The 19527-nt window shown below is 28.4% G+C and overlaps 1 protein-coding gene across 3 annotated transcripts in view; it reads right to left on the bottom strand.

Moving 5' to 3' along the window:
* The window catches only part of LOC111641197 (retinoic acid receptor RXR-alpha-A-like), an 85977-nt gene that overhangs the window by 50671 nt on the left and 15779 nt on the right, over window positions 1-19527 (bottom strand). For all 3 annotated transcript variants that reach the window (XM_023387334.1, XM_023387335.1, XM_023387333.1), the window contains exon 2: window positions 2891-3036. In XM_023387334.1, coding sequence (XP_023243102.1) covers window positions 2891-3036 — 146 coding nt within the window. The remainder of the gene's footprint in view (window positions 1-2890; window positions 3037-19527) is intronic.

Here is a 19527-nt window from a genome sequence, read left to right on the forward strand (position 1 = left end):
AAATAATTACTTAACTAGAGAATTATAACAGTTAAAATGTCAAAATTATCAACAAGGATATTAAAAACCATAAAAGACAAATCAAAAGCTTTATGTGAATATTACATTACACGCTATACATTACTATTGAAGACCAATTTTCAAAAGATTGTGCTTTTTTTTAAAGCAAAGTTCTTGTGAAAATTGTGCTTTGAATTTCAATTAAATTTGATACTATGAGATGTTGCTTTAAACTGTGATGCTGAGTCATATTCAAGTTAATATTAAAACAAAAAATATATATTACATACTTTACAATACATTCTTGAAATATTGTAGAAGACATGTGAAACATGAGATGTTGTAATTGATACACAAAATGTATAGGATTTTTTTTTTATTACAGTAACAAAAGAAGGCAGCCTTTGATTACTTTCAAAATCATAATTTAAAATTTTTATAACAAGAAACAAAAAGAAGAAGCAACAATAGACTTGATGTTAATATAAGTAAAAGATAACAGGAATACCTTCACAATCAAGGTTAATTGATATAATAGCTGAAAATGCTTCAACTACTTCATAATAAGTAATAGCAAGACTGGATATACAAGTATGAAATCAAAGTTACAAAGATAAAATTGAAAGATAGCAAGAAAACTTTTAACTTTGAATAAACTAACAAATATATAGTTATCACAATCAATATTTTTCTTTTGCAAGAGAAAAATTTATTTAAAAATTTTAAATAAAAGAATAACTTATTCTCAAAGTTATTAATATATATACATACATACATACATATAGTAAAACCTTTCCAAACCAGAACCTGAATAAAGTGAAAACCTGCATAAATGGGAAAACTCTACAGAGGGATTTTCTATGTGGAAAAAACCCTGTTCAAAATGAAAATTTGCCAAATCAGAAAAAATATTCAGTACTGTGCAGTACCAGTTTACACAGGTTTTACTGTATATAACTATATATACATAATATATATAAGGCAAACAATTGAAAAGATTTACAGTAGTACCTGAGGATACGAACGCTCCAACATACGAAATTTTCAGAATATGACATGAAATTTGAACATGATTTTGCTCCACAGTACGAACAAAAACTCACCATATGACATTACATTAGTTTGCAGTGCCATTTTTTATTCACTTCTGTCCATCAGTCTCAGTCCGCATGTTTGCTTCGTAATGGAAGAATCTCGCTCAATAAAGGAAATCTTGAGGTATTATCAGAAAGTGACCAATTTTATTGAAAAGAAACATCCCGAACAGGTTCACACTGGCCGTATTGCTGCTCGGAGTAATGACATTTGCCTAAGTCATTTTAGAAACATTTTAAAAAGTAGGCAAAACCTAACCTCTTTGGAAAGATATTTTACCAAGTGACCTCTATCCAGTGAAAGTGCTGATGGAAGTGAAAGAAAGAAAGAAAGCAAAAAGCAGTGAATAAAAAATAAATATATAAAACAGAAAAGATAAAAAAAATTAGTGTTAAGTTATTTATAAGTTATTGTTACATTATGTTATGTAAGTTAAGTTTTAGTATTATTTCCCTTCTCCCTCTTCTCCACCACCAGTTTACACCTCCACCGTCATCTATCCACTTTACCTTTGAGGATTCAAATGTAAAGTGCAAATAAAACTACATTTTTTTTTATCAATTATTATTCTTTTTAATAAAAAGTAAAATACATCTGGATACAAGTCCAATTTTGCTTGCCATGTCCAATCATCAGGAACAACTATTTCCATTGCAGAGACAACCTTTCTTTAGAGGCTATGCCTCTGCACAAATATGCAAAACAGTTTAAAATGTTCACTTTTTATTAAATTGTAATTCTGCCAGCCCTTTTCTACAAAAAAATTATTATTCTATTATGGTTAATTATACATTTACAACTACAAAATGCATTTTTCAGTGTTTTCCTTACTAAAGTTTTTTTTTTCAATGTACTACTTAGCTTTAATTTGAGTGTTTTTCGTGTTGGAACGGATTATTTGGTTTTACATGTAATCATATGAGAAAAAACGATTCATCTTACAACATTTTCATGATACAATCTCAGTTTCGGAATGGATTAATTTCGTATCCTGAGGTACTACTATATTTGCAAAGAGTAGGTATGGTAATGCAGTAAGCTGGTCACGTTTGTCCTGCTACAAGTCATGATAAATACTTAAACATCTATTTACTATACGCTTGAGAATTAGCATTTGAAACTAAATAATTTCACCATCATTGTAATCAACCTGACAAGTTTTAAATTGTAAACATTCTATTTTATATTCTTTATTAGTTTTCTTCTAAATTGCCTGAAGGAAGTCTTAAAAATGACCAAAAATGTTAGTATGAAGTAAAATTAGTTTGCTGGATGTACAAAGGAATAATATTGTTTCTCCATCCTGAACAGATTTTCACACTTGTTATATAACATTTGTCATTTAATCAACCGTTATAAAACATTTGCCATTTGTCATCATTAGTATAACTGTATAATTAAACAGCTATATACAAAAACAAATAAATGGTTTTGCATATAAATACTAATTAGCAGATGTTTTCTCTATTAACTGACATGTTTGCTGTATAGAATTTCCTGAAAGTGAGTTATAATCTTTAAGAAATGTCTTACAATAATTTGTGATTTCCAAAAATTTAGTTTGAGTAATGCATGAATATGATTATCATCATTTTCTTGAAAATTGTTACAATACAACTTGAATCATATTATACACAATACATATTTTACATAATTATTAAAAGCATTTTTTACAAAATTAAATATTAACAAGAAGTATATAAATAACTCTAAAAAATCAATATATGAAAAACTGACAATGAAAACAAAACTTGATCTTTAAAAAATTCAAAAATATTTAAAAACAATCACTTACAGCAGTGGAGATATAACTGCTGGAAATAATGCCAGGAAATTGTGACTGAGACAAACTACTGGTGACAGTTGTGGAAACACTTGTAGCTACATTAGTTCCATTTGTTGTTGTTGTTGTAGTACTTGTAAGGTTTCCAACTGCGGGAGCTAATTTAAAAAAATAATAATAATAATAATGAAATTTTAAAGTGAATTATTAAAATAAATAATATAAATTTTATAATATTATAATAATTGAAAAATAAATATGCTGCACACGTATTGAGATTGCAGTCTTTTTGAACATTCTTCATACATGAATATTAACTTAAAAAATCCAAAATTATCCATCAGTTAAATAAGTTCTAAATTAGATAGCAGATGAACATTTTCAGGATTACTATTCACTTTGAATCCTAAATAAATTTAAAAAGTGAAATGCTCACATTTATTAAATAAAGCTTTTTTTTAAAAAGTTCAATCATTTCAATGTTTAAATTTGCTTAAGATCCGAAGCTGGGAGAAATCTTGAAAATGTTCTCCCACTATAAAATTTAGAAAACCTCTTAACAAAGTTACTTCAGTTAACAAGAAGTCAAAAAATAATAATAATAATAATATAATTTCTAAATATTTTAATTAGTAAAATCCGTAACTTCAATATCATTTTAAAATGTTAATATAATTAGAGAGTGTTGTTAAACATAATTAAAATTTTTATTGAACTAATTCATTAATAAAGTTTACATTTAAGATAAATTCTATTCCTTATCTCACTTCGATTAGATTTCATCTATTTGTACTGTACGGGGTGCAATTTAAATGGATTTAATTTATGAAGAAAATGTAATAAATTTTAATACTATAACAATTGTAAAATTATATTTACAATATATTTTTTTTGTTTATTTGTAAATTTTAAAATTAAATTTCTTTCGGGAAATATTATTTTTATATATTTTTATACTTTATTTCTTACAGAGTAAATTCTTTTTTTTTTTTATTACTACTTGATTTATGATTTTAAAATAATTTTTAAAATATTTATATATAATTAAATCTCGATTTAGCGCGCTCCGAAATAACGCTAACCTTTGAATAGATTTTCTTTATAAATTCGGTATCTACGAATTATTAAACGTACGATTTTACATTGAAAAAACTAAGTCGTGTCACTCTCAAACCCCCAAAATCAAATTTATGTGTAGACTGTACAGTTGACCCCCCTATAACACTGTTGATAATTCCGTTTTATATGAATTCCATGTTGTACGAGTCACTTAGATTTTACAAATACGTGAGCCGTTCACAGTCCGGCACAAAAATTTGTAAAATCTAAGTGACTCATACAACATGGAATTCATATAAAACGGAATTATCGACAGTGTTATAGGGGGGTCGACTTCAGTTTATCGCCATACTCGATTTAACGCCAGTTTCAGAGCAAATGGTGGCGTTATTTTGAGGTCTGACGTATATATAACTCTGATATATAATCCATTTAAACATAAGAGTATTGTATTTTTTAAAAATTACAAATATTCACTTAAAAAAACAACTTTACGGCATCATTTATCAATATCATCTAGATTATTTCATTAAAAAATTCTTTATTTAATTAATATAAAAATTAAAATTTATAGAATCATTAACTCTTCTATAAAAACAATTCAAATTCTTAAAATTTAATAAAATTTGAATTTTTTTTTAATTTTCCTCCTATCGATGTCGGTGGAATTTAAATTATTTTATTTAACTGTGAGAAAGAGATTTATCTAACTGATAATAATAGCTATTTTTGTCAGATGAATATTTAATTTTTAAATTAATTTTTAATATATTTTAAATATTTCTTGNTTTCTAAATTGTCTTCATTGGCTCGTTTATTTTCATATAAAATTTTTAATTATTTTTATTCTTATTATTCAATATTTCAACAGATTTTGATTTGATATGAACTTTACAATTTAGAAAATGTTTTATTTTGTAAAATAATCCTATTAAAATAAATTGAATCTAAAATTTTCTACAAAGTATTTACTATTGTTTTTAATCTCTAAGCTTAATTTACTTTTACAATTCTTTGTAAGTTTAAATTAAGATAAATACTGTAGTGTTTCTTCAAGAAATTTTATTAATTTCAACATTTCAGACAAACCTCTAGGATTAAAAATCTTACACAAAATGTCATTAAGTAATAATAAATGAGATTGTGCTAAATTTAATGTCTTCAAAAAGTAATTAAATCTTTTAAAAAATCTTTAATTTCTTATCGAAAACATTAAATTCGTTTTAGTCATTTTAAAACTATTTTCAATATCTACTGGTGAAATATAAGTAGTGAAGTTATTTATATATATATATATATAGTTGTGATGATAAGCTAAATATTATATATATAATATTTAGCTTATCATCACAACACTTTTCAGTTATGAAAAAAGTAAACAAATGAATATAAATGACAAGAATCAATTGTCATAGAATTTTTGAACAAGTGAATGAAGCCCATGGAGCAAGCAGTATCTGCTATATACTGTATATATATAGGCTGTGGGCTGAATCACCCATGGTGATAGCTGGTATCTACTGGAGTCCACCACAAAATCCTGGCACTTAGGGCACACTGCAGCTATCATCCCACTTACTGTTTGCATAGGCTTGTGGGTCATTTTAAAATCATTAGATGATCAGAGCTTCATGAAAGACCCTTTTGCTAAAAAAAAAATTTTTATTTGTTCAGTTTTTTAAATTAAACAAATTAAAAATTGAAATGATAATACTGGTTAATTCTGGAAATTCGAATTCATATAGGAAATTCCATAGCGCCTGAAGAAGAACCACATTAGGTTCGAAAACGTTTGCAAAGTCCTTTGTATTGGAGAAGAAGAACGCCAGTTACAGGCAGTGAAGTTGGGTGATGATAATACTTATTAACAAGTTTCATTTAATAAATTTGACCATTTTATCTTTTAAATTTGTTCAGGATACAAAAGCAAAATAAATCCTGATAACCCATGTTGCTATCTGGTCTAGAACTTCTTTAACGAAGAAACTGTTTTGAATTTTCAAAATTATACTAATATTTCTATGTGAACATTTAATTGTTTAAGACAACAATATTTTTTCTCTCTCGATTTTACTTTTATTATTAATAAATATTAAAAATAAAATAAAACAAAACTACTTACACAGCCTTTACAAGTTCTATAAGCCATTTTGTTTCATTTTGTGGTGATATATTTTTTTATGATTATGTATTAAATTTATTACTCTTTTTTTTATATAAGATAAACCATGAAATATTAATAAGTTCCTGGGAAAAATATACAGTTAAAAAGTCATTCATTTAAATAAAACTATAACAAAATAGAATTTAATATCTGGAAACTTTTGAGCAAGAAGTATTTAACAACAAATACATTTGTCATAACTTATTTATCTCTGACTAGCAGATCCCGCCACGCGTTGTTGTGGCTCAAAATGTATCTATTATAAATGTATATACACATCCCCCGTGAAGGGGGAGGATTTTCCAAAAAATCCCTTCTTATTGTACAGTACATTCTCTTGACGTACCCTATTAAAACGCAATCAAAAACGCAAAAAACCGCATCTAAAATAATATAATAGAAGCCAAGTTCTTCACAGTTAAGCATTAATCTTGTCCCTTTTCCCCACAGGGGAATATCGAAAAATCCCCTTTTAGTGTATATTCTGTTGACGTACCCTATTAAAACACAAATAACCGCTTCTAAAATAGTATAAATAGAAGCAAAGTTCTTTATGTTAAGCCTTAATCCTGTCCATCTCCCCCCAGTGGGAGAAATTTCGACACGTATATTATATAAAAACACGCGCGTATTCGAATGCAGCGTTGTGCCAAAATTTCAAAGGAACCAGTAGGAACAAACAAACATTACATTTTTATTTATATAGATAGATAGAAGATGATCTGCTTTAGTTCATCCTCACAGAAAAGCATAATACCTCACACAAAAGCAAACTTAGGGCGTCGTACTCATAGCGCCATCTGTTGGACATAAAAGCCTTAACCCTAGATGATATCTTTTGATTTATATGAAATGTTTAACGAAATAATATACAGCCTATATACAGCCTAAGTCCACCCTGAAGTTCCATTGTAAATATTGGTGAAAGAATTTTTGAAATTGGATGAGTAGTTTCGGAGATTAGCCCTTGCATACAAACTTACAAACATTACCTCTTTATAATATTAGTATAGATAAATGTGTAATAGTTAACTTAGTTATATATTATATATAATTTGTGTTCCGTCCAAGTTAAATTTGCACATTCATCAAATTGCTTTATGGATTCAATGGGGCAAATCAGAGAATTTTGCTGAATGTTACAAATTCAGTTTATCTTAAATGACTCTTAAATTTTGTAATATAAATTTCACTCAGTCTATTTTTCATCTTATTGTATCTGGTATTCGTTGCATTTTAATAATACAATTTTGGTGTATACTTGGTATCCAACAAATGGGTCTCAGATCAAAAATATTAACCCACATTCCATCAAATTAAAATATTTTAGCAGAGATATCAAAAACTGGTTGCTCAATATATGAGTGGGCAAAAATAATTATTATTATAATTTTATATCCTGTTGTATTCATGATATTTTAATGTATGTATTGTATATATAAATAAATTAAAATAGAAAGTGAATATTTATCTATCAATACTTTTTAGCACTGGTTAAACACTTTTTGTTTTTTTTGGTGTTAAAATGTTTCTAACCAGTTTTCAGTGTAGATGTTAACATCAACTCCTTCAAAAATCAAAAAATGTTCAACATTTGCATTGATTTGCAAAAAAATCAACATTTGCATTGATGGATTAAGATCTTCTGGGGCACTTAGGCACAGATGATTGGGGGGGTCCCTCTACATTTTACATCATCATGAACTATCATCATCTAATTGTAGTTATAGAAATTTTTAAGACTTCCCCAAGCTGATGTCACACTTCATCTATCATTTCCTCATACTAAAAAAAGCATGTATTTCAAACAAAACACACTAACCTTAAATTTCTCCTGGCAGGATGATGAATAAATTAACATAACACAAATACTTTCATTCTACTTCTAAGAGCTGCTTCAAGTTGATAAAATTGCTTCAATTTTTGAAGATGGAATGCATTACAACAATACTTTAAAGCACTACACAATATGTACACCATCTTAGATGGCTGGAGGCTCTTTACATCTGTATGACTACACTCAAAGATGATAACTGCATTAACCATAAAGACAAAATCACCCTGTCAACTGCATGGCAGGCGCTCATAGACAAGAACTTACGACAATCTACAGCCATTAAAGGGGTGCATGCCTGAATGAAGTTATTGATATCCATGCGATAGAATTCTGAATGGTGTTCCAATTTGACTTTAATTTGAATTGCATTCGTTTAACAGTCATTAGTTACCCGAAGAAGAACGTCCAAGTTCGAAAATGTTTGTAACGCTCTATTTTTTCTGAGAAGCACACCGGTAACAGGCTTTCCGGTACATTTGTTGTTTCATAAAAGAATTATTACATCAACTAAAACATTGTATCATATAGAATCTGCCATGCATGGAAAATTTGTTTTTCATCTTTAAAGTTGATATGGGCTCTGCTTTTCTGCTTTAAAGATTTATAGCACCTCTAAAATCTCGAAATGTTCTGTTTTGTTCGTTTTTATAATTAATATTGGTAGAATATATCAAAATGGTGGTGGATTGTCTTTTATTGTCCATATTCAATTTTTGTTTTGTCATGCATTTTTTAATGATCTTTTGGTTGAATCTATGTATATTAGGTCCTTTTGGAACCTTTTATCTCTAATTGGTATTTTACAAATCCCAGGGGCTCTTTGGAAGTCAATAGGGGTCTTTTCTGTTGCAGAGAAGCTTGAAAATGTGCAGGTTCCTTTTGTATATTATTTTAGTTCCTGCATAAGACCAACGTCCTTGAATATATTTTGCAAGTATCTTTTGTAAGTGATAATTTTACACTGATAATCCAAATCTAGATTTGATGTATTGTGCATGTGAGTATTGCTATTTGGATGTTCTGGTTCTGTTGTTTTTGTCTCATGTATGCAAACTAATTTGTAAATTAAGCTTCTAGAGTAGCCATGTGTTATAGTTATGTCCACTATGTGTTCTAGTTCTGCCTTTGCATCTTCTATTTTATTACAATGGGTGTAAGCCCTTCTTATGAGGGCTTTAAAGACAGTGATTTTATATCCAAATGGGTCATTCAAATCAGCTGATATGTATAACGTAACCAACAGAAGCTCTTCTTAGATGTCATAATAAATTATGGCATATTATCTTATAGTCTAAATTAAAATTCTTGGATTTTAGAAATAAGAAACTGCATCAAAAATTATTTTCACAAGTCAACATTATTAGGAGATGCACTGTTTTATTGATGATATAAGAAAACAGATTGAAATGTTTTAAAATAAGCACTTTCATCTTTCGTAACAACCTGATTTAATCAATTAATACCAAACAAACCACAAATTATCAAGTGTAATTGGCAACACACCTGCATGGTAAACAGAAGTTGCAGGTTTGAGTCCCACTCCAGCCTTATTCTTTCCTTACAGAAATTTCTAAACTTAAAGTAAACTTATTATAATTATTAAAGTTAATATGAGATGGTGGTATAACCACCTACCTCTAGTCAAATTAATTAGTCACTGATCATTAATATGGTTCAAAAATAACTCAATAAATCAGCAGATTGTTTGGCATTAACTTTTACATTTTATTTAAGTTTTTTAAATCAAGATAATTTCAATTTTTCAGCAAGAAATTATTTTTATTTCTATTTAAGTCAACATTATGTAATATATTGTAACTAAATATGAATTACCAATTACTCATCATAAAAACAAACAAAAATAATAATGCAAAAAACAGCAACAGAACTTGTTAGCGAATACTAATTTACAAGAATAAGATGGAAACTTATAAGTTAAAATGAAATCTGTTCTTCAAGTACTAGATTTTCTCATTTTCTTTTGCTACAATATGCACATTCATGGTTATTAAGCATTTTCAGGAATATATAGTGTCATTCCTGAACATTATTACTCATACAAAATTCAATATTCTGACATGTTAAATATGTTTTATCTGTTAGCACATTATTTATTTTCATATCATCTGCTGGTGTTCTTTTACATCATAAATTATCAGTATAAAAGTTTTGTTTTTGAGAACATTTACACTGATGATATACGATGTAAAATAATACCATTAGAAGAACAAATCATGCTTTGTTACTCAAAAATGGCTTTAAAGTAGTTAGTTCCAAACATCTAAAAACATACAGTATTCAGAAGAAATTTTTTGTACCAGTAAATATGTGAAATATTTTAAGAATACATACATAAAGCTAATGTCAGATGAGCATAAAAACACATGGACATGAAAATTCGCTGACTGAAAGGTGGTTGTCAGACAAGCATTATTTTTCATGGAGCCTGAGCCCAAGCGCGTTGGTAATCAGTTTTATTTCAGACGCATGTATATGTCAACACGGATCTCATAGATTGTGATGTGCTGTTATTTTTTACTTATTGAAGTATTTAAAAGCAAAAAAAAAAATGTAGGCAATATTGGGTACGTCCTTTTGATCATAGCCTGCCTTCCCTTTTCTTACTTCTGTTTTTATAAAGTTCAAATGAAGTTTATCTCAATTATGGCTTCTCAATAATTTGTATGATTACTAATATCCATGCCCATTTTTTAGAACATGTGGGTACTGTTCACCCTTCGACAGGAACAAAATCAACCTGGCACTTCCTGGAAACAATGTTAAAACATCTGTTATTTTTACACTCAAATGGTGACTACAGGCTTTAAGTGTACCAGTACATCCCAGTGCATAAAATTCGCACGTCATGAGATTATTACGGACAATCTAATGGCCTGTCCAAGCTGTGTAATGTGATTTTTTGCATCCACATTCGTCTGACTGCTCCCATAGATTTTATGCGATCCTGTGACATCCGTCAAAAATACAGATGTTAAATCACGCTCGTCTGACATTAGCCTATAACTGAAGTCAGATGCAACTACAAGATGTAATTTTAACAACAAAAACTTTCATTACTTTAATATTTTCTGTAACAAAAACTTTTGATATTTGCCAAAAATTACTATTACTTCTTGCCAATATTTATCTAAATCAATAGTTTTCATTATTTTTTTAAAGCTGCTTATTTTTTGATATCAAGGAATCTTACAACACTTCCAGAAACTTGTTACAATATTTTGGGATGTCATAAAAGGTTGAAACCCACTAATTTAAACATTATCAGACCTAGCATTACCAGAGATTTTCAATCTCTAGATATTTCAATTGGTTTAAATTCCATCAAATTGAATATTGCCCAACAATTTGGGAATTTAGAGATATTGAAACATTGAAAAATGAAAAAAAATCTCTAGATAAACAGAAGTCTGAAAATGCTTAGAACAAAACAGACAAATATTGGAATATATTAATAACACTCCATCAACTGCCATAAATCATCAGGCTATAACTTGGCAATAATAATAATAAATTATAGACTGATGATTTACAGAAGTTGATGGCGTGTTATTGCAATGTATTGGGTTTAGTAAAATTGTTTATATTTATATTAATAGTTCAATAAAACTCTGTTTTAGTAAATTTTAATAATAATTTAAGATTATGGTCATTTATTATTATTATTTTGCAGTTAATTACATCCTCTATGATATTATCAATCATTTTTTTAATTGGTTTGAACTCCATCAGTTTATATTAAAGCAAAATATAATCTGTTCCAAATAATGCTGTTTCTTTTAAGCAAACATTAATTTTAAGAATTAACATATTGTTTTTTGCCCTTAATTTCATCAAACCTTTCTACTAACTTAATCCAGTTATTTATGTTAGGGCTTATCACACCAGTAAATACGACACAGTGGTTCCCAAAGTGAGCACTACCGCCACCTGTGAGTGGTGAATAATCTAGGAGACAAAAAGAAGCAAGCAGGCAGCAGGGGAGTGCTGGAGGCAGGGTACTGAATGGTAACCATAGGCAAGTCAACGACCACCTTTTCCTTTCCTCTGTTAAAATGCGTAAGAAGAAATATTGTGTTTATTGGTTTCCAGATGTGGAAAACAATGTACAGTAAAGACACAAAGTGTGATGTTGTTAGAAAAGTTTTTTTTAAATATTCCCAAGCCTGTCTCATACAAAGGAAAATAGTTCGGGGCATTGGGGTATGGTTAGGGATATTGGGTATAAGTTTATCAAACCAATGATGCAGTGGCTCAAAAAGTTTGGGAATCACAGCTCTAATAGAATATTTAGAGACAAAATAAAAGTTAATCATTTTCAGACATTCAAATTTGTAATTACTTTCAATAACAATTGTCTGACAGAACTGTTTGTATATTTAATGATAGTTTTAGATTAAAGTCCATAGTTTGAACTTTTAAACACACAATTATTATAATAATTACATTTAAATCATATGTGCAATTTATTAATTACCTAATGACAACATTTTATGATATTTTGATAAAAAAATCTTTTATTTTATGTATTTTTCATTTAATACAGTTCTTAAACCATTCAACAAACATCACTGAATGCAAAGTCACAAAAACCTTTAAAAATCAAGCAAGGAAATTTTATGTAACAAATTTTTTTACTTTTTAAAGTCACCCAGCAGATTCAATTACATCGAAAAGTAGATAAAATTTTCTAGTAAATTTTTATAAACAGAAGATTTAATATTAGATATAAGAATCTTTTCTCTTATCACAAAATTCACTACTTCCTGTTCTAGTGGACATCTTAATTACATGTCAATATCCAAACACTCTCAGAACCTTTTAGTTCATCTTCAGGAATACACCCACAGAAGAAACTATATAAATATCAGGTAGACAAAATATCTTTTAAGTCACTAGAAACAATTTAATTTAAAATCTACCTCGTTCTGATATTTATAGAATTTCTTCTCAACAGGTACAGTACACCTAACGAACAGAAAAAATTAAAAATGCCTGAAAATTGATATATTATTAGAATAACTAATTAAACAGGAAATAATGTTTAGTTTTATCTTCTTTATTAATGCACAGTGAAAGATTTTCACTTACCTGCACATATTCGGTAATTAGAATTACGAATCAGTATGCATTAATAGAACAAAATAATTATTTTGAATTAACAGCATTGATTGTGAAAGACGGCTATTTAGGAAAAAAGTTTATTTAATGTGGAAATTACTTTAAAAATTAAGAAAATAAATTTTGAAAGGTAAAACAGAATCATAATACAATAAAACCAAATGTACAGCTATTATTATAGTCTGGAAAAGATTTATTTTCATCTCAATTATAAAAATGAAAATAATTAGGAAAATTTAGGAATTTAATAAATATATAACTGCTATCAATATATATAATTATGCAGATTAGGGCAAACTTTTAAATCAAAATGTGCTTATAAGTATTCAAAACTATCAATTAATCTTTGAAGTGAGAGAAATAACAGCAGCATTTCCAGTTTGCTTTATGAAATTAGACATATATTTGTCAATTATATGTCATGTGCCCTATATAAAACTCTGATTTTGACTGGCTAAGTGTGACATTTATCGATTCTTATTCTTTTATGTACATAACAGATTTTAATTAATAACAAAGTGAAAGTGCAATTTTAATAACTTTAAATTGCATTATTAAATTCTTCTGAAAAGTTACATATATTAGATTCTTTTTAATTAGGCGGCTTTCCTTTAATATCTATAGCAAACAGACACACATTCAGAAATACAGCTATATACTGTAGATAATATTAATTGCAAAGTTTAATAATGAATCCAACTTTTAAATACTTTACAATTCAATAAACTCTATTCAAAAATAAAATACTTAATTTTCCATTTCTGTAAAAGGAAAATATTAATAATTTTGATTTTTTTAATAATAAAAACAAGATATTCAACTATTAAAAGAAACAGATATTATATGATGTAATAGTTAATGATCCATTGTTCTTACAGCCTTTGTTTCAGAAAATTGACAAAGGGTGGAGTCAATAGCAGATCCAGAAATCTTTAGAGAGAGGAGAACAGAAATAGCATGACTTACAAAAATTTTTTTACTATCTGAGGTACTGTACCCAGTGTTACTCAAGAGCAACCCTCAGAAGAGGGATGCAGCTGTGCCCTACCTAACCAACCCTCCTAAATCCAACTCTGGGTGGAGTCATATAGAAACAGATAATTAGCTTATATTGATTATTCAGAGGTTTCTCTATATTCCCATTTATCTCATCTCTTTTATCAATTATTATTTAATATTTTTAAATTATTTTTTAATAGATTTTTAATTATAATAAAATTATTCTGATTGCAAATGTTAAATTATTTACATATTAAAAAAAAGGATTGCCTTAAAACAAATGCCTAATTACTGGATTTATCAAGTTACATTTAGTCTAATACTAATTTAATAATTAACTATGTACAGTACCTCAAACTTTGAATTTCAAATAAATTTTTTCTCATTAGAAATAATGGAAAGTAGTGTTGCCACCCGTCTGGATTTCACGTGGACAGTCCACGAATTGATTCACTATCCGGGTGAACTATTAATTTTGTCCGGAAACTTCGTAGAAATTGTGAAATTATGATGAAACAAAGTTCTTGCAAATATTTTTACAAATTTACACTATTTTAACATCGAAAGAACTCACTCACTGAAACTCATCTACAATTCTGCCATGTTCGTCTGTTTATGCCGACTTGTTGCGCGCAACCCGTCGACCTTTTTTTTTCTTATTTTTGCATGTACAATCACATCTATGGGCTAAGTTATCTAGCACGTTATTCTTTGCATTGTAAAATGACATTGCGCATATGTCAGGAACTTCTGTTCGAACAAACATGACCTGCCGTCTGGGTCAGCGATTTTGAAAAAATGGCAACACTAATGGAAAGTAAATTAATCCATTTCTACAACCTAAACAATCCCCATTGTAATAAATTTAAAATAGCAAATACACATAATTTAAGGTATAAATCACACAATTAAATACCCTAACAATAAATTAAATAACTAAATACTAGGCTATATAATAAAATGAAAATTGCATTATCTGATCACACATTGTTGACTTCAACATATTAAAGTCACCAGATCTGCCACACATGAACAACTTTCATGCTTCGTGATAAGTTTGTTTTTCACCTCAATCTTCATATTATGACCTTCTTAGGCTTCATTGCTTCTTGAATGCCATGGTTAATAAGTAAAGGTTAAATTGGGTTGAACAGAAAGTTTGTGTATATTTTAAACAGCTATCATTACTTAACATAGATGTGTGATTTAATTATAACAGTTGAGAAATTTAACACATTCTTGCTAATGTGAGATTGTATTCTTTGTTTAGAAGTTTGTTTTAAATTTTTTACTGCACATTTTGTTTGAATGAAATTGAGTTGAAAAACTAATGTTTACTGTGGACTTTCTTCAGGTTAATGTTACAAAAATTGAACAATTAGAAATACTAATAAAAATAGAACAGAAATAAATATGCTAACACTAAATGTGTGTAAATATAAAAATATTTTACAATCTTTTACAACATTGCTAAGACATGCAAAGAAAGTGAAAAACAAAAAAAATTTAACATGTTTGGAGTTTGCATATTTCTATTCTACTGTATTTCCATTAGTATTTATAAATTTTTACTTTTTGGAGTATAAACCTGATGAAGATCATTAAATGTGACCAAAAATATTAATTTTTTCAGTTTAATAAACCTTTTTTTTGCTGTTGTAGAAGGCTGTGTATAGATGACCAAGTATATAATTTATCTGAATTAGACAGTTAGCTCATCACCACCTAACTTAACAATTCTTGATACAACAGAATTACAAGAAATATAATTGGCCCTTTTGGGATCAGTGTGGCAATGCAAACAAACTCAGATATATATCAATGGAAGCCTCAGGAAGAGTTATCTTTTTTTTGTAAGGACTTGGCTTCCCAGAATTGGCTCACCCAGAGATAGGGATGTCATATGTATAAAGCACCACAGTTCTGTGTCCAGTGTGCTTCCATTGGTCCTTGAAAATCTGTGGAAGAAGATAAGATTTTTGTGCCTGATCACACCCACGTCTGCAGCAGGTCTCCAAGATGAACAGCCTCTAGTTGATGAACAATGTCTGGCTGAGATCTGAAGCAGTTGTGGTACTGAACCAAGACTGGGCAAGACCATCTCCCTTCGAGGCATTCATTCGAGCTCAAGCCAGCATTGGAACCTACCTGTGGAATGCCTCAACTATGCCGCATGTCTATCCTAATGATAGATGCAACCGTTTTAACAGGCAACTAACAGCCAACACAGAACTGGCATGAACTGGAAGATTATAACTGTCTAATTGAAAAACATTGAAACAGATGAAGATTAGTGTTCATGTAATGTAAAAGTGAAGAAATAACTTATGTTGTTTAAAAAATTTTTTTGCTTATGGAATTTAAAATCAAGGAAATAATATGAAAAACAAAAATTCTAGATAGGAGGCCATCTCCAAAATGCCAACAAAGAGGACACTGCACACTGTACATATCAAATAGACTCAGATATATGGCCCATTTTTTTCAAATATTTTCTTCATTAGGATGAGATTTGAATGTGAATTGTCTTCATGCTATATCCAAGCCTTTTTTAACATTGTTATAAACTGAAAAATTCATTTCATTGCTAAATATAGCCTATTCCTAATAACTATCTGGAACACACAACCAGCTTTTATATATCTTAAATGGGTTTCTCAATCTTGACCTTAAAATTGTTCCAATATCCACTTCATATGGCCTCAAAATGTCCCTGTAATTTAACCAATTATGGTCAAATTTCAAAATTTTTTGGGCTTGCAATGTCTCAGCACCCAGAAATATGGTCTTGCTGAAGCTTTCCATAATTTATCATAATCTACATTTCGCAACTGGATCCTCAAATCCTTTGTTGGTACATACCTTAACAGTTCTTTAGTTCAGCCTTTAGGCTACACTCCCCAAAACTAGGATGAAGGGCCCCACAACAGTTTAAGGTTTTGAGTACCAAAAATATAAATCTGCCAGTGACTAATTCAACATTAATGCAGAAGTAGAACTTCCACAAGAAAAAAAATACCAAGTTGGAGGTGCCATTATTAAAAAAAAAAAAATTTTAAAAACATTGTATATATGATGTAGAATATCTTTTCGTTACCATCTTTATTTACTAAAAGGGTAAATAAAACAGATAAATAAGATTAACAAGAGATATCTGTTTTTACCAGATTTATAATTTTCTGACTAGGTTGTTAGATGAGAATAAACTGTCCAAATCACAACTCTTGGCTCTTGCATGGTCTTATAAGAGGCAAGACTGACAAAGACAGTTCAAGAAAACAGTTCTTTTAGTATCTATAATACAGAAGTGGACAGCACACCGACCATTTAATAGGAGAAACTTTTATCATACAGGCATTAAATTACAAATAAATGTCACTAGATGAACAAGCGTTTTCGCCGATAATTATTTTCATCGAAAGCGAAAATATGTTCTACTGTTTCTTGATGTTCTACTGTTGCTTCCATTCCAAAACGTTAATATGCTTGGAACGGTTTGGTTATTTGTAATAAAAAAAAAAAAAAGGAATTTAACCGTTTTTAACGACCTGAGGAAGACGAAAATAATTATCGTCGAAAGCGCTTGTTGGTCTAGCGACATTTATTTGTAATTTAATACCTATATGATAAAAGTTTCTCCTATTAGTTCTTCTAGTATATTTTTCCTCTTGCTAATTATTATTATAATAAATTGATAACTTTCTTTAAAAGTGACTTATTATAAAAACATAAATAAGTATGTAAAGTAGGAAAAACAGCAACTAAAGAGTATAATATTATGTAGGAAAACCTTTAAAATAATTTTTAAAAATTAACAATATTTAAAAGAAAGAATAACCACTATAAAAAATTCATAGTTTGTAAATTAGTCTAGAAAAAAATGGTTAGCATATTCCTAATTTAAACACAACACTTCTATTGACAATGATAAAAGATGTAGCAACTTAAGTAACAGTAACTATTCATTCTTACTAAAATATGTAAATTTAAAATATGGTAATTTCAACAGAATAATATGAAATTATGAATACAAAATTCTTATAGAATGAAGTTCATTATTATTTAACACACTTCAACACAATTATTTTTTAATTATTTCAACAAATATTTAATTTATAAAAATTATAAATTTTAATTAAAAAAAAAAGGAGTTGGCATTTGTTAATTGTATTTTGAAAATAATGGCTTCAGGAAATAGAGAGAAAATTTTAAGTCAAGGATTTTTAATGTTTTGTCTTTCTATTTTGCATATGTTAAAAACATACAATGTCTCTTAAAACATACTCTCTTTTTTTTAAAAAAAATATTTTTGAAATGGTTGAAATTATGATTATTATTATATCAAATTACTTAAACAATTACGATTTTAACTTCCTTTACTCATAAAAAATTAACTTGATTTTGATAAATATTATTCTGACTTTTATCTAGCAATGACTATTAGAAATGTTAATGCATTAAAATATTTCCAGAATATAAATGATTTCATTATATAAATTATATTATTATATTACAAATCATTTCTTTATAAGAGAATATACAATTTAAATACTTAAAGACAAGCCTTACTAAAGCCTTATTTTAGCTCAGCTAATTCATCTTCAGGGAAATAAAATCATTTTAAAAACAAAAATATGTCAAGTTTTATTACACTATAATTGTTTACAATATGTAACATTTAATATTTTAAAGGGTTTAGATTGTAACCATTCCAATAGTTTGTTTTAAAAAATAATTTCATGTCCCTGAAGAGAGCCAAGAATGCTTGAAAGTGCATATATCAAATCACATTTTCTTATTACTGGTAATTTTGGTTTGTGTATCATATTACTCAATTCCTGTTTTTTTTATACCCATTTTTACTTGCCCAAAATAGAGAAGTCTTATATTAATAGTCAAAAACAACAATCACATGTGCATCACATATATATATTAACAGTCACATTAGTTCAAATAAACTTTGCTAGTAACAAGTGTTTAATTTAAACTCCTCCTACATTTTAAATGTCCCCATAATGATACAGCATTAAAATGAAAATTTATTATATATACAGAAGAGAATGGAAATAGAGCTGCCAAACATATAGGCATTTGTATTGCTTTTCCTAACTTAAAGTATAAAACACACTGCAAAAGCCTCACCAGCATCCAGTAACAAAATTAAGGCATTAACAAGGACACTAGTGAGGTTTTTGCAGTGTGTTTTATACTTTACCATTAAGTGAGGTTGAAGGATGAAAGAACTTTTTTCCTAACTTGTCATTATTTAACAAAAATTAAAATTGATTACAGCAGAGTCCTGGGGTCATATTCTGGTCACCATCTCTGGTCTCTTGTCTCTCACAAGCCAGTCGCTGATTGGCTAATCATTTGGATTAGCCAATCAGAGACCGTCTTGTGAGAGACAAGAGACCAGAGACAGTGACCAGAATATGGCCCGATTATCTGAGA

This window comes from Centruroides sculpturatus, unplaced genomic scaffold (genome assembly GCF_000671375.1).
Source record: "Centruroides sculpturatus isolate CEXI.00-Female unplaced genomic scaffold, Cexi_2.0 scaffold1386, whole genome shotgun sequence".
Classification (NCBI taxonomy): domain Eukaryota; kingdom Metazoa; phylum Arthropoda; class Arachnida; order Scorpiones; family Buthidae; genus Centruroides; species Centruroides sculpturatus.